Source organism: Phascolarctos cinereus, unplaced genomic scaffold (genome assembly GCF_003287225.1).
Source record: "Phascolarctos cinereus isolate Bilbo 61053 unplaced genomic scaffold, phaCin_HiC Scaffold_5;HRSCAF=322, whole genome shotgun sequence".
Taxonomy (NCBI): Eukaryota; Metazoa; Chordata; class Mammalia; order Diprotodontia; family Phascolarctidae; genus Phascolarctos; species Phascolarctos cinereus.
Genome location: NW_027555958.1, coordinates 269456717 through 269481378, shown reverse-complemented (window position 1 = coordinate 269481378; position 24662 = coordinate 269456717). Strand labels below are relative to the sequence as shown.

Here is a 24662-nt window from a genome sequence, read left to right as displayed (position 1 = left end):
ATAAAAATGTGCTTACCTTTTGATCCAGCAATAGCACTTCTAGGGCTATATCCCAAAGAGATCATACAAATGGGAAAAGGACCCACATGTACAAAAATATTTAGAGCAGCTTTTTTTGTAGTGGCAAAGAATTGGAAATGGAGAGGATGCCCCTCAATTGGGGAATGGCTGAACAAATTGTGGTATATGAATGTAATGGAATACTATTGTGCTGTAAGAAATGATGAACAGGCTGACTTCAGAAAAACCTGGAAAAACTTGTATAGTCTGATGCTGAGTGAAGTGAGCAGAACCAGGAGAACGTTGTACATAGTTACAGCCATGTTGTGTGATGACTAATATTGATAAACTTAACCCTTCTCAACATTACAAGGATCTAAGACATCTCCAGAGGCCTTGTGATAGAAAATCTATCCACATCCAAAGAAAGAGCTATGGAGTTTGAATGCAGATTGAAGCATACTGTTTGCTATTTTTTTTCTTCTGTTGTGTTTTGTTTCTCTTTCTGATGGTTCCTCCTATTAGTTCTAATTCTTACTTACAACATCACTAATGTGAAAATATGTTTAATAGGAATTTATATGTATAGCCTGTATCAGATTGTACGCCATCTTGAGGAGGGAGGTGGGGAGGGAGAGGGAGAAAAATTTAAAACTCAAAAGCTTATGGAAGTGATTGTTGATAATTCAAAATAAATTAATAAAAAAGAAAAATAAATTACATGGTATATATGGGCAACTGTCAGGAAGCTGGCTTGATAATCTGGGGGTAAAGGAGAGGGCAACCACAAAGGTGAAATGACCAGAAACCAAGCCATGATCAACCAAATGATAAGCATTTATGGAGCTAGGATTTGCTAGGCATTGTACCAAAACTAAAATGAAATAGTCCTTACTTACCGGGGAGCTTATGAGGCAACTTTAAGGGAGACATTTTGCACAAATGTAGGTATATACAAAACAAATACGAGGACACCTTAGAAGAGAAGGCACTAGTACAGGGAACAGGGCAGGTCACCTGATAATTAGAGATATCATGGGGGGAAGCTAGGTGGCTCAGTGGATAGAGCACTGGCCCTGAAGTCAGGAGGACCTGAGTTCAAAACCGACCTCAGACCAAACACTTAACACTTACTAGCTGTATGACCCTGGGCAAGTCACTTAACCCCAATTACCTAAAAACAAACAAAGTAATAATTAGAGATGTCCCAATGGGTTGACTTAAGAGGTAGTAAGTTCTTAATTAATGGAAATTGTCAAGAAACTAGATACTACTTTGTCCACAGGTAATGTGAAGGTGACCCTAATCATATTCAGAAATGAGTTGGAATCAGCAGTTCCTTCCAACTCTCATTCCATGGAATCAGCAGTTGGTTTTGGAGGCATAGAATAAGAAATAGGGTAGGGCCAGATTTCCAAGGTGAAACAATCTAGATTTAGTGTGGCAGGCTAGGGAGATATTGTATCCTAAGCAGGACAGCTAGGATGAAGATTGTTAGGAAGATTAATCTGCATGTGGTATACATGCACCTAGGAGAGTAGTATGCAAAAACCCAGGGAAGAGGAGGAAAGAGGGGTTGAGGTATGGAGCTAGATTTTTGAAGGTTTGAGAAGTGAAAGGAATTGGATTCAAATGAGTGTAGAAAGTTTTTCTAGGACTACAGCTGAGAAAGGGAGGAAAAATAAGATGATAGCTTGAGGAGAAGGTAGTGTCTAGTGAAGATTCTTAAGAATGGGGAGACAGTCATGTTTGGAGGTAGCAAGGAAGGATCAATAGGGAGAGGTTAGAAATTAGAGTGGGGGAGTGATGATGTAATCTTTGAAAGAAGACAAGGTGATGCAGAGCATTTGTAGAAGAGTTGCTCTTGGCAAGGAGAACAACTTTATTAGAGATCTAGGAAAAGAAGAGAGAGGATGCTAAGAAATCTTGAGATGGGAAGAGAAGAGAGAGCTCACATTAGCTGGCCTGCAGTCTCAGGAAAAGAAGAAATGAGTTCCTCAGCTAAGACAGCTGGGAAGGGGGAAGAGGTGTGGGAGTTTAGAGAGGAAAAGTTTGGCGAAGCATCTGTAGGGAGTCAAGGAATCATTTAGGAAGGAATAAAAGAATTTCCTTGCTACAGTGAGGGTCCAGTTAAAGTTGGATAACATGAATTTAAAATACATGTGTGACCTTCTCTAGCTCCATTCAGTAACAAGTGAGTTAAGAGTGGAAAAGGCTAATGATGAGAGTAATCCAGGGCTGGGGTCTGGCAAGAATGGATGGCAGGAGAATTTCTATTTAACCTTTATGTACCTCAGTTTCTCACTTGGAAACTAAGAAGGTTGGATCAGATCACTTTTTTATGATCTTATATCTGAGTATATCGTTCTGTGGATCTAGTTTACAATTTACAAGCACTCAGATCTAGGGTAAAATACTGGCTAAAGACAGTTAGCTTTTTTTATGTGAACATAAAAGGCAGCACCATGATATAGTGGAGAGCACACTGCATCTTAGAATTAGAAGACCTATGTTTTAGTTCTCCTGGCTCTGCTACTAAATATGAGCCTTGGGTAACTTCAGCTTTCTGGAACTATTTCCTCTTCTGAAAAGTAAGGAGGTTGGACCTAGCAGCTCTAATAGTGTATAGTATTATGGTGTATACCACATGCAGATTAATCTTCCTAACAATCTTCATCCTAGCTGTCCTGCTTAGGATACAATATCTCCCTAGCCTGCCACTTGGTGACCTCATCAATCCTTATGAGTTGTATTAACATACTCATGTAGATGAATCAAATATCGGTGTATTCAGCCCATTTCTCTCCCTGGAGTTTCAATCTTGCATCACAAAAGCCTACAACGCATTTCAGAGTAGGTATCCCATAGACATCTCAAATTCAATATGCCCAAAGCAAAACTCATCCCTCCTCTCCTCCCCCATCCACTCCTGTCCAAACTTCTCTATTTCTACTGAAGGCACTGCTACTCTTCCACTTACTCTGACAGCCTAGATTCCTCATTTTTCCTCACCCTACAAATCTTATCAGTTGTCAAATCTTGTTTCTACCTCCTGAGCATCTCAAGTCTATCCACCTCTCACCATTCAGTCACCAACCTAGTTCAGTTTACCCCTAGGATCAAATATGAATTCCACTTTAGCTTTTAAAAAGCCTTTTATAACCTTCCCCCAACCTATCTTTCCAGTCTTACTGGACACAGCCCTCTCTCAGAGTCTGCCATAAGGCCGAACTGGGTCTCTGTGTTCTTCATGTGTGACATTTCATCGCCTATCTACCAATCTCTGTACTTGCCATCCCACATGCCTGAAATTCATTCTCTCACCTCTGCCTCTTAAAATTCTCTTTTCCTTCAAAGAGCCATATGACTACCTTCTATATGAAACCTTTTTTGATTCCCCCAACTATTAGCATCCTCCCTCCTTACCTTGTATTTATCTATTTTGTTTTTATTCTTTTTACCATTTCAGGGTCGGGAGATGTATATATTTGTATACGTATTTGTCATTGCCCCCAGTAGAATGTAATGCTTTGAGAACGTTTCATTTTCTGTATTTATATCCCCAGTGCCAAGCACAGGGCCTGCATAAGTAGGCACTTAATACCTGTTCACTGATCAGGGCCACACAATGAGCCCTGCTGAATGGAGGATGAATCCAGGTCTAGCCCCTAGTCCAAAGCAATTTCCACTGTACCTTCATTGGCTCTCATTGCTTGACTTTCTACTTTTGGAGGGCTGAGAGATGGCAAATTTTCCCAACGATATTTTAAAATTTGAATGTGAATGGCAGAACTAGTTTTGTGGGGATCAAATGACTTAGAGCTGGATGAAACCTTAGTAATTGTCTATGAGGCAACCACTCCACTTTATAAATGAGGAAACAAAAAAGTAGCGTGCCCCAAGCCATTCAAACAGTTAGTGGCAGAGCCAAGATGCAAACTCAAATTTTTTGATTCCAAGTCTAGGTATTTTTTTCACTACAACCTGCTGCCTTCATTTGTAATGGAGGGGCAAATTTTTATGGGTCATTTCAGTTACTATTCCCAACATAGCTAGTAGATAGCTTGATTTACCTATGTTCCCTCTTACCCGCTCTTATCCAAGGAATTTTCCACTAAAAACTGGAATCCTCCCAAGAATTCTAGTTACTTTCCATTTGCCACCAACAGGCACTCAGCTCCAAATGAAAAAAATCAATAGCAAAAAAAAAATCAGGTTTATTAAAGCAGAAATAACAATTACAATAAAGTTTGTTTCTGCCATGTGCTTGGTCAAGTGTACTTTTGTATGTACATCATGACTAAGCTGGGCAGGACAGTTAAGGCTTTGGAAGAATTAAAAAAAAAACAACATACAACTCTTCATAGAAAAATCCTTCATAAAAATCAGAAAAGGTAGGAGGGGAATCCAACAAAAATGGTCTTCAGTGCAACAACATTACTCAGGCTCCCACCTGACACCTGTAAACAAATGGCTGCAGCTAAGGCATGATACAAGTACAGGTAGGGTCAGCACCAAGCTAAGGAACTGAAAACAGATTGGATGCTAGTTGTGGCCTGAAGAATTATAATTAATTCTATTTTAATTGAGGTATCAAGGTGGTTTCCACCCCAAAGTTAAATGAATACATCCAGTGGGAAATTAGAGGTACAGACAGATAATCACATGATATTGTCTTGGCATTGTTAGATCAGTAGATGGCCGAGTGCTTCCAAACAGATTACTACTACCAAATCAGAGCACTTTACTGTGTATTCTGAATACCCCAGTTATTCAAACACCCTTAAGACAGCATTAAAGCAATGAAAATTAGAAACTTAACTAAAAGTGGTGTTCCTTCTGCAATTCTTTCCACTGTTATTAAAGATGTATATTGTTAAATTTATTGAACTATCTTGAGTAATTCAGGATCTGAACTTAACTAGAACATTACTTTAAAAAGCGCACATTTGCCATTAACTCCAGAGTCAGAACCTTGATTTCAATATTGCAAAGATGTGTGTTGAGCTTCAAGAAATAAGAATTGGGGAAGAGAGCTCAGATGAGGAAAGCAGCACAACATCAGGGCTAATTTAATAGTCTTTTTCTTTCTTCTTTGCAAACTCTGGCTGGTTTGGTGCATTCTCTCAACTAAAGAAGAGAACCAGGACCCAAAGAGGTTGCATGCAAAGGAAGTTTAGGTTTCTATACTGAATTCATTTGACACAGTTGCCAGAAAATTAAGAATTACCCACAGGGACTCAAACCTGCCCCATGATGACCCACGGTTAAGCTTTCATTCTTGGCTATGGCCAATTTGAACTTGGTTGTACTTTTATATCTGGAAGTCTGGTTCAGATTTTGTTTAGTCTTAAGGCACTCACGAAACATTCTGGATTGTTTTGTATTTGTAAGAAGATAATGAGGAAATAAACGACTGTCATCCTCTAAATTAGTTAAACAGTAAAGCAGTTAGAAACTCCAGAGAAAGAGATGAAAGCCACTTTCTTCTGTGAGTGCAGATAAAACATCTCGAGGTGGAAAAATGAACTGAAAAAGGACAAGTTTTTCCTCCCAGATGTGTGGTAGTTGGGGGCGGCTGAGGTCTGAACTGGTGGGTGTGTGCTTTACAGGGCCAGAGGTATCTTATTCATCAGTACAAAGCTGTGAAGCCATTCTGCAACCTGTCTACTCCAAAATGTCAAGGAAGATGGCTGATTTCCAGTATCAAGTTATTCTGAATTCAGAACTTCCTGTGAACAATGCTCATAAGTGGATGTGAATGGAGGTTTGGAATATACACATTCCCCAAACAGCTTAGCTCCCAGAGTATTGAAGGTCTCAAGCTTATGTAGCACATCTTGGTCCTGAATTTCTCTTCCAAGAACTCACAGAGGCAACAGTCTGTACAACAAAATTCACTTCCTAGAGGAGGGAGACAAAGGAAGTTTGCCCTTTTTCCAAAAGTCTCTTCCAAACATAGTGCTACAAAAAGAAGTCTATGTAAGTCTGCTATCCTGTTTAAAGCCAGCAGCAGCTTTCCATACAGCAATGCAATGGGAGAGAAGAATCTCTTCTGGGAATTGAGATTCCATTTCTGGAGGGATTTCACTCTCCTTGGTTTCCATGTAACTCACCAGTGTCTCTTTTAAGCTGGAAAACAGATGGGAAAAAAAGATTTAAAAAATAGCCCTACAAAGAGTTTAAAAGAAATCAATAACCTTACAAAATTTTCACCTGTCAATTCAATTCCAAAGACCTTTATAAATATCTACTAATGGTCAAGGCACCCTGCTTGGTGCTGGGGTGAGGGGAGAATAAGAGTAAGCTCCTCCAGTAGATTATAAACTCCTTGAAAGAAATTATTTTTTTTGTATCCCCCCCGCACTTAAAAAACAGTGCCTCCCACACAGCAGGCACTTAATGAATGTTTACTGATTAACTGATTACAGACTCTTCTAGTTATTTAACAGGAGAGTCAATGTTCTAATGGGAGAGTCTATATGCTACAGTCCTACATGCCAGCAAAGAACTTTGTGTTCAAAGCATATGGCTTTTCTTGTGCACTTTTCCCTATACCCCTGTTAAGAGCTCACAAAGATGCGCATCTGTGTATGTGTCAGATTAGATTCCTTTTTATATAAACACCATCAATATAAAATATGAAAGTACCAAACAAGCCCCATAGAATCCTAAATGATGAAATTAGTGGGAGGCCATTTTAATGTGATTCTGGAAATAAGTAATTTTCATATAATCAAGGCTAGATCCAAAAAGACTTAGCTGGGCTGATAAAAATGATTCATAGCATGGGATTCTGTGTGGTTTGTTTGGTTCTCTAATATTGCAGGTATTTATATAAAGTTCTCTACAAAAACCTGATTCTTATGCCCTACTTTGGCAAGGGATGGTATCTCTAGACATTTAAAGGTTATGCCTGAATTCCAAAGGACTCATGATAAAAAAAAATGCTATCCACCTCCAAAGAGAGAACTGATGAACTCTCAGGGCAGACTGAAGCACACTTTTTTACCCTATTTTTCTTGGGTTTTTTTTTTTTGGTCTGTGTTTTCTTATGCGACATGGCTAATATGGAAATATATTCTGCATGACTTCAAGTGTATAATAGATATCAAATCACTTGCCTTCTCAAGATGGGAGGGAGGACAAGAGAAAAGGAAGGGAATTTGGAACTCAATATTTTTTAAAAAATGAATGTTAAAATGCTTTTACGTGTAATTGGGAAATATTTAATGAAATAAATAAAAATATATTTTAAAAGATAAAAAATTAAAGGCTACATCTGTCAACAGAGTATAAGCTCTGGTAGGTTGTACCAAGCTAGAAATGTTCCACTGACTAATTGTTGTTTAAGGATCAGCTTGGTCAAAGGGCTCATCACTCTCAGGTTGGCCACTAGGATGAATTCTTTGGCCATGGTGTAGTGGATGGTGTTATACCTAGGATCAGGAATATCCAGGTTTGAATCTTGCCTTAGACACTTATTAGCTATGTGCTTATGAGTCTTAATCTCTCTAATCCTTGGTTTCCCCAACTGTAAACTAAAGTTGTTAAAAGCATATACCAAGGGCAGCTAGGTGGCGCAGTGGATAGAGCACGTCTCTGGAGTCAGGAGGACCTGAGTTCAATTCTGGCCTCAGACATTTGACACTTATTAGCTGTGTGACCCTGGACAAGTCACTTAACCCCAACTGCCTCACCAAAAAATCAAATTAAATTAAAAAATAAAAGCACATACTTCCTAGGATTGTAAGAATCAAGTGAGATAACATATGTTAAAAGTCTTGATAAACTTTAAATTACTATACAAATGTAAAAAAACCCCAAAAACCTCAGCAACTGACAAAACAAAAATACATGATTGGCCCTCAGTTCTGTGCAGTCACTTTACACTTTCCCAGTGGAGATGTTGATGGAAAAAGGGTGAAAATATATTAAAAATGTGATGGTTTGGGGGCAGCTAGGTGTCACAGTGGATAGACCACTGGTCCTGTAGTCAGGAGGACCTGAGTTCAAATCCGGCCTCAGACACATAACGAATACTTCCTAGCTGTGTGGCTCTGGGCAAGTCACATACATACATACATACATACATACATATGTGAATCAATCAATCACTCAATAAATAAATAAGCAAATAAATAAATAGATGGATAAATAAATGTGATGGTTTAAGCTTAGACCATCTATAAATACTAATTTATGTAATTGTTTAGAGCCTAAACATGAGATCTTTGTCCAGTTACCAACAAGTTAATATGAGTAGAGGAACTGAACCATATCAATACTGACATTCTTATTATAAATGAAACTAGAAATGTACGATCAGAAAAGGAATGGGGCCAGTCGTACAGCAAGAAAGATAAAAGGCGCATAAGCCCAAGTGTCACGCTGGAAGGAATAAAAATGATCCAAGGGAAGGCCTCCAGCATGTTGGGTAGGTCCTTTATAGATAATTTATGGGAAGAGCTGGACAAGAATGAGCTGCAATCCACAGGAAGAAGGATATAAAAAAATTATGCATCTTGAGAAGTATCAAAGAAGTACTAAAAGCAGAATTACATGATTATAGAAAGTCCAGGCCTTGCAATGTGTCTTTTGTCTACACCACCTAGCCTGTAAACTATACTTTTGTGCTGTTTTGTGGCTTATAGGACTGAAGAATGTAGGCTTCCCAATTAGGACGTTGAACATTAAAACACTCAATAAGCACCAAAGGATCTTGGGAATTCTATGCTGAAAAGAACCTTAAAGACCATCCAGTCCAATACCCACCCTTATTTTGCAGATTAGAAATATATCAAAGGATGTTAATATACATAGTTATCATTAATTTTCATAGATTACTAGAGGCAATGCACCACAGATGAAGTACAATCCATTACCTGTAAAGTAAATGAAGCAATATACCATAATTACAAGTCATGCCCAGGGTGTCAAGGGGCAAAGCCCAGGAATCCAATTCCTATGTGAAAAGCCTTTTACTTTGATGGATCGGTTGCTTTTTCCTTTCTCTTAAGTCAATAAACAATAAATACCTACTATGTGCCAGGAATGATGCTAATTGAAGGGGGTACAAAGAATATAACAAAAAGAAAAAGAAAAAAAGAACAAACAATAAAAAAGAGCAAAAGAACAGTCTTTGTCTTCAAGGAGTTTACAGTCTAATGGGGGAAACAACATGCAATCAGCTAAATAAAGGACAAAATGAAGATAATTTCAGAGGGAAAGCCATGATCAGTAATAAAAAAGACATTTTGATTTCTGGTTCAGGCCATACCTCCATTTAGGGTTAAAATTCTCCCCTTCAATATGAGTATGCTTCAACTTCAAGAGAATCATTTCATGGAGCTCCAACAAAAAGGTTTCTAGCCCAGTCTGATTTAGGAAAGTGTTGAGGAGTTTAGCATTCTCAACACTAAGTTCATCTTTGTATGCTGCACTGATTTCCCCAAATGGATCCTAAAATTCAATAGAGATAAATGAAAAGTTTAAAATGAAGAGAGAGAAAAAGAGTAAGGTAAAACTTTACCCAACTTTAGCCAAATGAACCTTGAAATGATCCAAGATAATTCACTTACTTTTCTAAGCCTTAGGAGCTGTTCAGACTTGTGAGCAGAAAGGAATTGCCACAGGGCTATGGTGTGCTTTAACTGACACCTACTTAAAGCCTAGGAGAGAAAAAAGTTTGAGAAAAATTGAAGGAGCATCTATCAGCTCAGCTCATCACACTTATTCCTTAATGTCATCACATTTATACTCTAATACATATCTTGCCCCCTTCTGATTCTGTCCACCTACCTTTTCCCAGAACCAGAACGCCATAGTCAGTTCACTGCACTAATCCTTCCACTGCTCCTTTAAAACAGGGCTCAAAACCAGTCTAACAAACACTTAATAAGGCTCTGTTTATGTGCCAAACATTGTGCTAGGGAAAGAGAACTCAAAGATAAAATGGAAAGTAGCCCCTGTTCTCAAGAGCTTACAGTTCTCCTAGGTGATACAACACATAAACAGATAAATACTGACTACTTGAGGAGGGAGGAAGAGCTCTACTAAGAAGGGGGGAGAGAGGGAAGAGGGGAAAACCTGGAAAGTAGTGCCTATGCTGAACCTTAACAATAGCTAAGGATGCTTTTTAAAAAACTAAATAGAAAATCAACATACTCCATCGTTTCCATACAAAAAGAAACCAGAAAATTGGGATTGTACATGAAATTCCAAATTTGCTCCATACAGCTTGTTCCATTTAATATACACAAGTTAAATGTAGTAATACCAATACTGCCCTGCTTATTTGTGTCCCTCTGAACCCCTCTGTGTATTTTAAAAATGTTTCGATGCTCTTCTTTCATCTCTTCCCTTTTCACTTGTCATTTTACTACCCACCCACCCTTCCCTCACATAAAATTACTCCTTCTAACAAAAATACAGTTGAATAAAACAAACTTCCATTGTAATAGTCCCATCTGAAAACATATATTTCATTCTGTATCTGCAGTCTATCACCTATTTACCAAGAAGTGGGAAGCATGAGATGCTTAAGAGGTAGAAGTGGGGAGATAGTTCATTACATGTAGAGGGTTAGGAGGTCAAATGACAAGTTCAGGAATCAGCAAGTAGACCACCTCCTCCCAGGAAGATTTCACTGACTAGCCCCACAGATTCTGATAAAAGATTCCCTTTACAACAAGTCCTCTTAGCATTCATGGTTTCCATTTGTAAATGTGGTGTAATGGATAGGCAGCTAGCCTTAATATCAGAAGACCTAGATTTAAATCCTGCCTCTGGCACATAACAGTCTTGTGAATCTAAGCAAGTCACTCTCAGAGGCCCAAGCAGTTTTCTAAAACTCTTAGATGGAGAGAATTTCCTCACTGGGAGTTCCCTATAGCAAATATATTACAAGTCCAATGAAAAAACCCTCTGAACATAGTATTATGTTCAGTACCCAGTGCAGCTTGTCTATCTTCTCAGCTGGCCTGTCAACTCCAATATAATTAACCACAAGGTCTGTTTTGTATCTTCTCTTTGCACTTGATATACAAAAGGGCTGAGACGCTGCACAGGGGTAACTAATGCTGTTGGCTTACTATGGATGGGGTCTGTCCCTGTCTGCCTATTCTGAGGGGACTCTTGGTTTAAGGTGGCACCTATGACAGGGAATGCTTTTGCTAGGCGGGGCTTAGGGACAACCAAGCCTAAGTCCAAGACTCACCTTTAACACAGGAGCTGTTTGACTATGCATCTGCAAGATGTCTTGGATGTACACATTTAGGTGCATTTCAGGGTCCCCCCCAGCCGTGCTTAGAAATCCCAAAGTAATTTCTGCGACAGAGAGGGCCTCACAGGCATCGCTATAGGACTGCAGTTGCCCACTGATGGCACTGATGGCTGAGTTAGGGAGAGATTTCTGGAAACAAGAACACACCATGGGAGCTTGTTTCTGATGCATAATATAGATCCCTACCACCTTTATCCCACTAAAGCTTTCGTTTGGGTCAGACATTCCACAAGGGAGCCTAAGAATGGTATACAGAATTCAAAGCAGTGGGAGATTAATAAATCCTTTCATATCAGCAAATATGATACTACTACCCTGAAAAACAGTTTCAGTGCCTCATTGTGGCATGAAGGTGACCCAGCATTCTCAAAAGTTGTGTCAGCAGAGCCCAGGCCCTAGCAGATTTGGCTCAGCTGGGAAAACTCTGAGTAAATGAGACATTGTATGAAAAGCACTTTGTAAACCTTAAAGCACTATACAACTATCAGTGATTTTATTTATGGACCCAGTGATAGACTGAATCTGTCACTCAAGGACAAGCCTATATAAGTTTGGAAGAGTTGGGCAAAGGATGATGAATTTTTTGATCCCACCAACTCTTAAGACCACCTATTAAAACATGAAAGGTCTTAAATCTGTATCACCAGAGGAAATACTAACAGTTGCAGATCCCTACTGAAGTAATAGCTCTTATATGATAGGCAAAAATATGATAGTATAGCCTGACATTGTTAATTAATCAAAGCCTTTTACCTGATTAATATTTGCAAACAAGAAGGCTTCTGGGTTTTTTTGTTTGTTTAAATATGGATATTGGGAAAGGGCAATGGGTGTAAAAGTCCAAAAGCAAGTCCCTTTACTTTTCTGAGACTCAGCTGTAAGATGGAGGAAATAAAATCTGCTCTCCCCAAGTTTAATGGCACACAGTCACAGAGAGATTAAATTGAAATAACAAATGCAAATGCACTAAGAACTGAAGTGCTATGTAAATTTAAGATATTATTTCTAATAGTAACAGTATTACCTGAGACATTTTGTTCTTAATGTCCATAAAGATATGTTCATAGTTCCGGTCATGTCTGTAGACCAGTGTGGGTAGTCCCTAAGTGGAGAAAGGAGAGAATATGCTAGATATTAATGATGAAGATGGCAATCAGGTGACAGATACTGCTCTTTGTAGGGAGGGACTCTAAAATTTATACTTTTCAGCACTGACCCAATTGTTATGTCAGTATGATAAATGCTGCCACGTGGCTTCTATATTTAGTCAAACAACCTGTGAAAACCAAGACCTACCATAAAGCCCAGCTCCAGAAGCCAGGCAGAGATTTCAATGCAGCATGCTAGAACTGTTGTGGGTCATTAACTATATAAATGGAAGAGGTAGGAAGCTTAGGGATAATGACATAAAATTCTCCGCAAGTGTCAACAGTCTGAACTGGACCAGAAGCAGGGGCTACTTTCTGAAAGCATTTCCTTTACCTGTAGGGTGAGGAGTGGCTTCCCCTGGAGGAATCGGCTGGTCACTTGTCTCTGAATCTTCTCTAGGTCAAACTGCTGTAATGTTTCTCTACCTTTTTCTACACTATATTGGCAGTTGGACAGAATTAGAGGCATCAAGTCCCGCTCCACTTCATAGCTGATAACATGAAGATCAGTCACCTCAGAGGAGTTGATAGAATAACTGAAAGAAAAAAGACACACAATTCCCCCCAATATTTAATGACTGAGATCAATAAATGTGTCTGTCATGATTTGGAAGATTAAAGACTCTTCTTTTTAGTGCCCTTACAATTTAAAAAATAAAGTTGAAACACACAAATATTGGGGCATGGTGCAGAGGCAAGCAAGTAAAGCTGAAAGAAAATTTGTAATACAAGTTGTCTTCTGTCACAAGCCCTAAGGATCTTGTCTCGTGGTGGGGGTTGGGGGGAATGCCAACCTGTGAATAAACAGAACAATATCATTTCCCATAGGGCTGTATACTCACCTACTGCTTTCATTGGTGTATTTTCTCACTGTATAGACCAAATCATTGTGAAGAGCAATGAGGTAACTAACCAAAGCAGTAGAACACAGGCCCAGGCCCCGTCGACGTGGGAGGAGAACCTCAAACTCATTTTCCATACTCAAGTCAACACAGCAGTATTCTTTAGGTAGCTTAATTTCACCTTTGATAGAAAAGGACAGTCTTAGAGAAGAGGAATCTGACCACAATACCATCCCCCAGCAACAACTCTATCGAGTTTACCAGCGCTACAGTTTCTGGGAGGAGAGACATTGTACTTTTAAAGATTGAGCTTGCAGATTTGGAAACAATCCATTCATCTTGAGAAACTCTACTTATTTTTCTTATTTAACCTGTAGATACAGCACTGTACAGATACTGTAGATACAGTAGAACAATCAATGTAGAGTCTGAAGACCTAAGTTTAGAGCCTGTTTCTGCTATATAGAACCTATGTGACTTTGGGCAAGTCACTGAACCCTCTCCAGGTTTCAATGGAAAGGAGTTAGCAGAGACTTGGACTTAAATGACCTTTAAGGTCTAACCTATGATCCTGTGATTTTCCTCCGACAATGAATCTCAAATTGCTTTCATTTTCTTTTCTAGCATTCTACCTCAAATCACTATGTTCTGAAGAGCTCAGAGATTTTCAGATATATTCAGTTATTTGGTGTGGTACCAACCATGACCACCAACAATTGTGGATTTAGAACTTGTACATACAAAAGTATCATGTTTTCAGGCTCAAGGGCAGGTGAAGTGAGACTCAGAAGAGAGAAAGGCTGACAATGTGCATGGATACCTTTTGAGCTAAATATGAAAGGGCAAAAATGACTCACCATTGGTATAAAGCGATCGTCTCAGCTTGTTCCATGTTGACAGAAAGACCTCAATTTGTTTTTGAAATGAGCGCTTCAATCCTTCTATAAAACATTTAACAAATGGATTGCTCCACTGTGGTACCTATTCATACTAGGGCAACTCAGAGCAAGACAAGCCAATTATGCACAAGTACATAGCAATCCTTGACCTTTCACCATGATACACTCACCACCAAAATTTTCAATGATGAGGAACTAAAACTGCATGAGAGAAAAGTCTAATGCTTCTTAACCTAGTACTGATTGCTACTCAGAAAACCCTGACTGTTTAAGCAGGAATCAAGATACATTGTATCTCTACAAAACAGAAGACAGGAGTATCCTTTAGCTCTGAACTGCCCCAACTATCAGATTCTTTTATTTTTGATTCCCTAAACATAAGCTTGGCCTATTCCTAGAAAAGACACTAACCTGAATGGTAGTAACTTCCGAGGAAACCTCTGATTGTGTCATATTCGACATCTGAAACATTCTGGAATCTTTTCACCAAATCCCTTTGTAGGGCCAATATCTCTGGTAAGAATTTCACCAGCCTCAATTCTCTTTCCTGGAAAGGGAGAAGATGACCAGGAACAGTCTAAGTCACCTGACAATTATAGTGAAGAAGAGATACTCTGAGGCTGACCAATTTTAATTAATTAACCAATTAACTGAATAAATATGCTACTTGGTATGATGTTTTGTCACAGAAGGCCTGCTTGAGACTAGGAAAAAAGTGCCAGTACAGTGGCTCAGCTCTGTGAAAGAAATAGGAGATCAAAGAGAGATAGTAATCATGCAGAAGTGGGTTTAAGCACTCTTTGTTGCTATGGCAAGATAGAGATTAAGATCTATTAGTGGTGATGAAGGGCCACTATTCTCCTAAAGCTAGATGTAGGAATAGGCAGAGGGACCAGATCTGCAATTTTTCACAGGCCAGCACCGTCTCTGCAACTCATTGTCTTAGAAATTTGGCCAGCATCCTGACAGGTTCAATGATTTGTCCAGGGTCACAAAGCCAGGATGGGTAAAAGGCAGGGCTTGAACTCAGGCCCTCTTGGCTCTGAGGTTGGCTTTTTCTCTGTGAAGCCACACAGCCTCTCTATGTGTGCTAGCAAGAAACCATGGGATTAGTGAATGGGGAGATTTATTAGCTAAAGTGTCTGAGGATTTTCTTCAAATAGAAACAGGCCTCCTCTAATTTCTCATGACAGAATGCATACTCATTTTATACGACTTCTAGAGAAAACATGACGGAGAAAATAAAAATGCAAGTGGATTCAAGTTAGGAACACCACATCCTCCTTCTAACATTAGGGTTGTAACAATCCAGTTTAACCTCTGAAATTCAGAGACAAAGAGTTGCTTATACCCTCTTTCCTGGCTTCTCAGAATGATGGACAAATAGCTCTCTGGGTCCCTGGGAACTCCAGCAATATGTGTTTGTGTCAGCCACCATGTGCATTTCTTCCATAACTCAAATGTTTCAAAGACCCAGTGTGACATGGGGAAGCCATTCCTCCTCACTGGGACTCTGCCACAAACACTGTTCAAGATACAGTTGCTCAGCATTTCTTAACTTCATTTAATGATATTATATACCATCTGTAGATTTGGGACTTTGAGGTTCACAGAAATATTGCAGATTCTGAGAAAGAGATATTCTCATACACAGTATGTGTAGCCTACCTACCCTATCAGCAGGTGGCTCACCTTTTGCAGGAATCTACAAAGGATTGGCACTGTGTCCTTTCCATCATTCTGTTCCACCACATGCTGGAGGTATTCGACAGTGATTTTCTTCCTGTAGCTCCAAATCTTGGAGCAGTGCACAACACTTTTCTTAGGCAGATGGGACAGGAAGGTTGCTGGGTCACCATACATGATTTTGGCCACTGGGTTGGAGCTGATGCGTTCATCCTGGCTGATGCGGATATTTGCTTCCAGAAGGGTTTTATCCAGACACTGCACAAAATAAATAAAATCATACTTACTAATTCCTGATTCCTATAGCAAAGCCCTTCAAGATAAAAAACTATTCTAGTCACAGTAGTGAAAGACTGAGGAATCCATAAATGGCTGAGAATTATATAGCAAAAACAAACTGGATTTTATCCTGACTGCCATCAACTTAATCTTCCTATATCTCAGTTTCCTCATCTGTAAAATTAGGGGGTAGATCGACAACTTTTCACTCAAATACTAGAGAACTTAAGAATCTGTACCAATGAATTTGGCACTCAATCAAATGATGTTGGTTTTGTGTGTGTGTATGTATGTGTGTGTGTCCAAATAGAATAAGCTCTTTGAGGACTGAGCTTGTATCTTATATTAATATTGCATTCTTCAAAGTAGTATAGTGCAGGGCAGACAGCAGGTACTTGGTAAATACTTCCTGAATAAATAAACTAACAAGTGAGATTAGAATAAATTTTATCTCCACGCCTCCATTACGTCAATATGTGATCTTACTTTAATTTTCTATTTATTAAATGAGCCATTAATCTTTCATCAAGCATGTTTCTTGAGGACCCACTGTATACAGGGGTAGTTCACTGTCATTCTCAGAGGATGAAGTATCGGAAATACTGTTGATATTATCAGGTGATATTTAGAATATGACTCTCTAAACTAAGGCAGATCACAATAGTAGATAAATTTAAGATTAACCTAAGGCACACAGAGATTAAGTGACTTGCTGAAGGTCACAAAGCTAGTATGTACCTAGAAGGATACGAACCCAAGTCTTCCTCACTCCAAGTCCAACACTCTATCCACTCCTCCAAGCTGCCTCTCATTTAGAGATGCCTACTACAAAAATAAATGGGGCAGCTAAGTTGTGCAGTGGATAGAGTGCCAGCTGTGTGACTCTGGGCAAGTCACTTAACCTTGTTTGCTTCAGCTTCCTCATCTATAAAATGAGCTGGAGAAGGAAATAGCAAACTACTCCAGTATCTTTGCCAAGAAACCCTCAAACGGGGTCACCAAGAGTCAGAAATGACAGAACTGAATGACAAAAAAATTTTGCAACATTCTCATTCTGTACTCCTCAAACTAGACTAATCAGCACAGTTCTGAAAAGGAAACAATATGCACTTAGGGAACACTAAAAAACTGGAACGAATTAAGGTAGAGTATATCCCAAAGTAGAAAGAGGTATTCAGAGGCTTTGAGCAGCTATTCCAGTTACTGAGTAATGACTGGAACATGAAGTGCTGATTTAATGCCCCAGAAAATGAGCTCACACTTTTACAAGTATGTAAAATAAATAGTAAGCTTTGATTTTTCACCTTTGTGTTCCTAGCACCTAACACAGCCCTCTGAAGACCTGACATTTCCCAGAGATATCTTGAAATCAGACCTTCCCCCATCCCTTACCTTCAGTTCAGGTATAATCATGGCACCAACAACCTTTTCCCAGTTGTTCCTCCTCTCTTTACTAGACAGTGTGGCATCAAAACCTACAGGCCCTATAGGAAAAACACAGGCAGCACGTAAGGGCTGAAGGGACAGAAACCATGCTGCAGGGTTCCAGTTTAAATAATGCTTTTAGAAATTTCCATCAATTGGTTGCCATCTATTGCCTGCTCAGTATAATTCTCCTATGGATCTTTTGGTCTCATGGATCCCATGTCTAAAGCCCTTCTAGACAACAGATAGTTGGAGAAAATTTATTGAAAAGCTAGCTGTGACAAGTCTCAGACATAAAGGGTGAAATCATAAACTAGAGGAGCAAGAAAGAAATTAACTTTCAGATCTGCGGAGAAGGGAAGAGTTCACAAACCAAGGAAAGCAATTAACTGGCAGAAAAAGTCTTTGCAGCAAGTTTCTCTGGTAAAATTCTCACTTCCAAGACACAAAAGGAACTAAGTCAACTTTATTACAAAAGTCATTCTCCCACCACATGACAAAAGTCAAACGATATAGTTAGACTTTAAAGGAAGACATCCAGGAAGAAGCTAGCAATGGCCACATAAAAAAAAATGCTCCATATCACTAGTAATAGAGAAACAGAAATTAAAACAACTCCGAGCTTCCATCTCACTCATCAGATTGGCAAAGTTGATAAAAAGGGAAAATAACAAATGTTAAAGGGGCTTCAGAAAAACAGGCACATTAATGTATTGTTGGTGGATCTGTAAATTGGCCTAGACATTCTCAAACTATGACTCAAAAGTCTGTCTATATATACTCTTTGCCTCAGTGATACCACTACTAGGCCTGTGCCCCAACGAGATATTTTTAAAAAAAGAGAAAAAGGACCTATAAGTACAAAAATATTTATTGCAGTTCTTTTTGCAGTGGCAAAGAAATGAAAGTGAAGGAAGTGCCTATCAACTAGGGAATGGATGAACTAATTGTGCTATATGAATGTGATTGAATACTTTTCTGCTGAAGAAATAAAATGGACAGTTTCAGAGAAATCTAAGATTTATATGACCTAATGAAAACTGAAGTGAACAGAACCAGAACAGCAATTTATATAGAGTATCCCAAAAACCTTAGTGCAGTTTTAGACTTCAGTAGCATAAAACTACACTAAGACTATGGGAAATTTTGTATATTAATAACATTGTAAAGACAAACAATTTTTGAAGGCTTAAGGAAGCTGATCAACACAATGATTAACTATGATTCCAAATGACTAATGATTATGCACATTACCTTACCTCTTGATAGAGATAATGATGGACTCAAGGTGTGAAATGAATCATATATTTTTGGACATCACTAATGTGGGGAAATTATTTGCTTGACCACACATGTTTGTTATAGGGATTTTGTTTTTATTATTTGTTTGTTTAATAAGAGGGGGAGAAAAGAGTGAAAGAAAATTTTGGTCAACTGAAAAATTTTAATTTAACTTTTTAAAAAGTTAGTTTTCCCAAAGTCTAGAAAATAACTAATGGACACAATAAACTCCAAAAAGCTACTGGGTCACTTTCTAACATCTGTCTTATATAGGTGCCTTATTCTCTTTTTAAATATAATTTTTACAATGATCTATACACTCTCTGCCCATACCCCTAACTGAAAAAGAAAAACAAAACTGTTATATAGTGACGCAAAATATATTCCAACATGGCCACGTCAAAAAAAAATTCTCATTTTGAATTCTATGTATATCACTTCTCTCTCAGGAGTTTGACAGCATGTTTCATCATGAGTTCTTTGGAACTGTGATTGGTCATTGTGTTCATCAAAGTTTCTAGTCTTTACAATACTGTTGTTACTGAAAAAAATGTTCTCTTGGTTCTGCTTACCTTACTCTGCATCAGTGCATTCAAGTCTTCCCAAGTTTCTCTGAAATCATCCCTTTCATCATTTATTACAGCCTTAAGAGTCTTCCACCACATTGATATACCATAATTTATTCAGCCGTAGCCTAACTGATGGGTTGCTTTATTCTTTGACAGGGATTACTTGTCTTAAGTGATTTGTGTACCTAACACTGTAAACTACTGATTCTATAAAAAAAGAATTTAGAAAGAGAAATAGCAAAGGTTCTTTGCTTTTACAAAAAGAAAGCTCTCTTGTTGATGTCGCTTACTCCATCCTGCTTCATGATGTCCAATCTAGGGTCTCAAAAAACAAGAATAAGATCTTTTTGTAATCCTGCTTGGCTAGTAGTTCCATCACTTTCCTTTCTGCCACTCTACACCCCTTTGTGCACTAATTCTTACAATGGCCAGGCTGGTGGTGAGGTTCCTTAAGGAGGCAGCATAGAATGAGGTGAACCACATTTGCAGTGTCATCAGCACTTCTTCCTAGGCTCTTCATTAGCTGCTCTAGGTCCTTCTGGATGTGTTGCTGAAGAAAACTTTCTGGATTCCAAACTGTAGGCTTAATGATTTTCAGCAGAGCCTGCAGGAAGCCAAGAAACAAGGACCAAGAGTAAAGATGGTGCTCAAAGATGGAAAGCTGTGTAGATTCCCTGGATTTGTAAATTAGCACTAGATCAGAAAAACTTCTCCAAAGGCAAGCATAAGATTGTGAATTCAGATACCAGAGGCAAAAAGAAAAAGGAAAGCAAAAGGGCCTTGAACACTCTTTGTTAAGGAATATGTTTTCACTGGTATAGGTAACTCCCAATGTGGTAACTCCTTTCACCAATGCAGATCAGCAATTTATCTGCAATTTATAGTCTTAGAGAATATGATGGGGGTTGGGGTGGAGTGGGAGAGGGATGATTTGCTTATGGTTAGACAGCCAGTATGTATCAAAGGAGCCAGATTTGAACTTTGGGGCTAGTCCTTTATATTTTACTCAGCACTGCTTTATACCTAATAGCAGCTTAATAAATATTTGTTAAAGTGAACTGTATACTAAAAGAGAAGAACAAAACAGTAGCTGGAAAAAGTGACTTCAACATGGTTTCGATTGGAATTAACAGCCTGAGAGTCACCTAGGAAAAAATTGGTAAACATTTTCTTAATTCCTTAGAGCCTCCTTACAATGGCTAGAATAATGACCTCATTAATTCTTTCTTGCCTAAGATGAGTGTAGGGTGGTATATTTAAAATTAATCTCAGATGGCTAGGTAAAGAGATGCCCCATCTCCATAAGATGTTATACTAGAAAAACATGAATGAGTATTTACAGATTGCTTCTGAATGAGGCACCAGCAAGTTACTCCAAGTTAACTGGAATAAGAATCATGATGAAAACACTACCATAAATCATTTATATTTAACATAAGTAAAAACTGCCATACCTGAGCATTCTGAGAAGTTCCCAAAAGCATAGCCATATGAGTGAGTAATCGAAGGAGAATGAAGACAACTGGGGATATCTCTCTATCTGATACCACCATAACACCTCTGTCATCAGGATTTCCCAGTACATGACCAGATTGAGTCCTGTCTACATTGTCCCTATAATTACAATAACAACAACAATTACTGTATGTTCTTTAGCACTGCATTACAAAGTGATTTCATACTCATGATCTCATTTGATCCTGACAAAAACAATGTGTGGAGGGTAGATAGTAATATCTGTTTTACAGATGAGGAATCTGAGGCTATGAACGGCAAACCTCATACCCAAAGCCTCATCCTCTGCCTTTGTCACTCTCCCCACACTTGTAGAGGACAGCCATGGGGTAGAGCAGCACTGTCCCTTTTTAACTGCTGATGAATTTGCAATACTTTAAATCCTTAGCATCTGGGAACCAGGACTCCAGGCCAGACATGACAAGGGCCCCTTTATAAATAAACCCTCAACTAACAGAATGATCAGTAACATGTGAGCATAGGAATGCTGGCTGGCCCAATTCTTATAATGGTAACATGGTAAATTCTTGTTATGGAATAGGTCAACAGCTGTGGTCAATTATCATATTATTCCTTTGGCAGGATAGTATGTCAGAACAGAAGCCTGCTGATTTCCTCGGGATCAAGAGGTGGTCAGGTTGATATGGATAAGTAGGATCTTAATATAAACAGACAGAACTAAGTCAAATACTAGGACCTCACAGATATATTTATAATCACACTTCCTATTCATGAGTAAAGCTATGTGATCATGAGAACGAATTCTCTTTGGGTTTCCAAGATGTGGTGTTTAATGAATTTCTCTTTGGTAAGAGAAAATTAAAGAGGCTTAATCATTTAGACATTAAACTAGAATTTTTGAAATCTGTCAGTATGGATTAAACCAATAAGTTATGTAATCAAAGTAGGTCATTAATACAGGGCTTTTGACCATAAACTCATAGACTAAGTCCGGGAGACAGTATTTAGTGAGCTGGGTCCTGTCAATTTTCATTATGTTAACTACTTCAACGCCACCAGGTACTTCACAGTTTTATTAGTAGTAACCCCAAGCAGGTTGAGACTTTCATGTACAAAAAAGTCAAGGCTCACTACTATTTACTAAGTAGATCCTGAAAGGAAAAATTGAGAAAAGACATACCTGACCACATAAAAGCCTTGTACAGCCCTGTGGTTTTCACCTCCAATCCGAACACCACAGTCAATACATCTGCTGCGTTCCATTGGGGCACCACACTAGCCCCAGCCCCACCAAGAAAAAAAGAAAAGAAAAAAAAAGGAAAGGAAAAAGAAAACCATGAATCTGACTCTGCAATAGAGATTACTTGATGTTCTAATCAGGCTCCTCCCCCTCACCAACTTCCAGAAATTCAAGTTTATTTTTCCCAATTAATTTAATAACTGTAATTTTTGCCTTTATAAACAACAACAAAAGAAATCAGCATCATTTCCCCACACACACCCCCCATTGTATCCTCTCTTGTGAAAAAGAAAAGAAAAACTTGAACAAAACCAATCCACAAAAAGGATTGCAACTGACGGTTTAAGTGACATTATTCTACCACTCTGCCTCTCTCCTAAGAAAGAAGGTTATGTTTTTCCCTCTTTTCCTTGGACCCTAAATTAGTCACTGCAATTAATATAAGTCTGGCAGCACTTTAATGTTAACGCCATTTATGTTATTGTAGTTGTATCATTTTCTTGATTCTACTTTCTTTGTTCTGCATTAGTTCATAAGTCTTCCTATATCTGAATTTTTCATTATTTATTTATTGAGGCACAAAGATTCCACTGCTTTCAAATGTCACAATTTGTTCAATGACTCCCCAACTGACGAGTGCCCATTTTGTTTCTAGTTTTTTGCTATTACAGATAGTTTGTCTATGAATACTGTTACATATGGGACTTTCTGTCTTCTGACCTTCTTGGGATATATGCCCAGTGGTGGGATGTAGCTGAAATATGAACAACTAATGGACTTTTCTTGCACAATTCCAAATTGTTTCATTCATGTGTAGGATTTACTTCTAAGATCTTTTTCCCCTCTAAAAGCTGGATGCTGTACTAACAAATACCTTTCAAATAACCATAGGCACTGAGAGCAGAAAGGGTCCTCAGCAGTTCTCTAGTTCAACCCCTGAACAAGTAGCCATCTAACATCTGCCTGAAGATCTCCAAGGAGAGAGAATCCACCACCTCTTGAGGAGGCCCATTCCACTCTGGTACAGCTATCATCATTAGGAAGATTGTCTTGCCATCAAGCATACACCTGTCTCTTTATATCTTGCTCCCATTACTCCCGGTTCTGCCTTCCTTCTGGGGCCAAAAGAACAAGTCTAATCCTTCTTCTATGTGACAGCCTTTAACCTTAAATACTGGAAGACAGGTATCATGTCTCACCTACTTCTTCATGCACTGTCTATTCAACTGATCCTCATATGTTATACTCAAGGTCACTCTGGTTGCCTTCCTCTAGTCACTCCCTAATTAATTAGTCAATATCACTTTTAAACTGAGATGACCAGAACTGAACACAGTACTGCAGGTGAGACTTGACAGGGGCAGAGTACAGTTAAACTATCACTTCCCCATTCCTGGAAGCTTTGCCTCTCTTAATACAGGCCAATACCTCATTAGCCACATCACAGATAATGTATATCGAGCTTGCAACCAAATGATAACAATCCCCAAGCACAGAGACTTACCTCTCCCACAGAGCAAGGGTGACCATTGGGACACACTGTCAAAAGAATAACAGGGTACTATATTAGCTGATAAAGTTACACCAAATAAGCTAAATGGTTAGAAGGGAAAACAAGTCTTCAGATCTAACCAAGATATGAGGATAATAAAAGCACCTACCTATGGTTATCGTGAGGATTAAATGAGATAATATTTGTAATATATGGTACACACATTTCAATAGATGTTTCAAAATACTTTAGCAAACTGATGATATACCAGAATAACCCTTTGGAATATTATAAAGCAGAGGGAATGAACTGCTAAAGGAGATGGCCAAGTTTAAATGTATTCTAATTATATGGATTAATAGTTCTGTCCCACACTAGCATAATCCAAACTATATTCTCATTTGTAATTTTATATGCCCTAATTTCATAGTTCAGAAAGTCTTTAGTCTTTTAGTTTAATGTGAACTGTACTTTGCATGAGCTTCATGACCTAGTCCTTTATTCTCCTCAGAGGATACATACCCCATGGAAATGAAATGCTTTGAAGAAGCTACCTCAATGTGGTTATAGCAACTGATTTTCCCAATAAGAAACAGTCCTACAAAGTCAACATAATGTCAATTCCTCCAAGTACTTAGGCTTAAGCACATAAGGTCCTAAAAGCCGGCATAAAAATTAGATCTCCTGGAGACTCACAAATATGGCAAAAATCTTAGTGCATTTTAGTCTATTTAGGCTACCAAGATTAGAATATAAATCCAAACTGATTCTTCTTCTTATACCATTAACTATCATTAATGCTAAAAACAAAAATTCTCCACCTGTGATCAACACTTACAGTACCAGTGGACTGTTTCTAGGCCCTGCCAATTCTTAGCTTGTGCCAGCATGTCTTCAGGCATTGTTGGAAGAAATGAATTCTGGAAGAAAAGCAGATACTTGGATGAATGAACACGTTAATTAGCATAGCCTCACTGAACCTAGTGAAACAGACTGGTCCTTCGAAATCAGATTTTCTAGAGATTTTCTGGAGCATCCCCT

At 38.6% G+C, this 24662-nt stretch overlaps 1 protein-coding gene across 1 annotated transcript in view; it reads right to left on the bottom strand.

Moving 5' to 3' along the window:
- Positions 1-4197: 4197 nt before the first annotated feature.
- Positions 4198-24662, bottom strand: part of RNF213 (ring finger protein 213) — a 170689-nt gene continuing 150224 nt past the window's right edge. Inside the window, 16 exon segments of the mRNA XM_078155847.1 lie at positions 4198-6132; positions 9281-9462; positions 9582-9671; positions 11219-11413; positions 12309-12386; positions 12767-12968; positions 13275-13455; positions 14132-14215; positions 14585-14720; positions 15866-16117; positions 17531-17622; positions 19837-20017; positions 20868-21027; positions 22070-22164; positions 23634-23668; positions 24460-24541. Of these exon segments, the coding sequence (XP_078011973.1) occupies positions 5979-6132; positions 9281-9462; positions 9582-9671; positions 11219-11413; positions 12309-12386; positions 12767-12968; positions 13275-13455; positions 14132-14215; positions 14585-14720; positions 15866-16117; positions 17531-17622; positions 19837-20017; positions 20868-21027; positions 22070-22164; positions 23634-23668; positions 24460-24541 (2199 nt within the window). The 3' untranslated portion in view covers positions 4198-5978.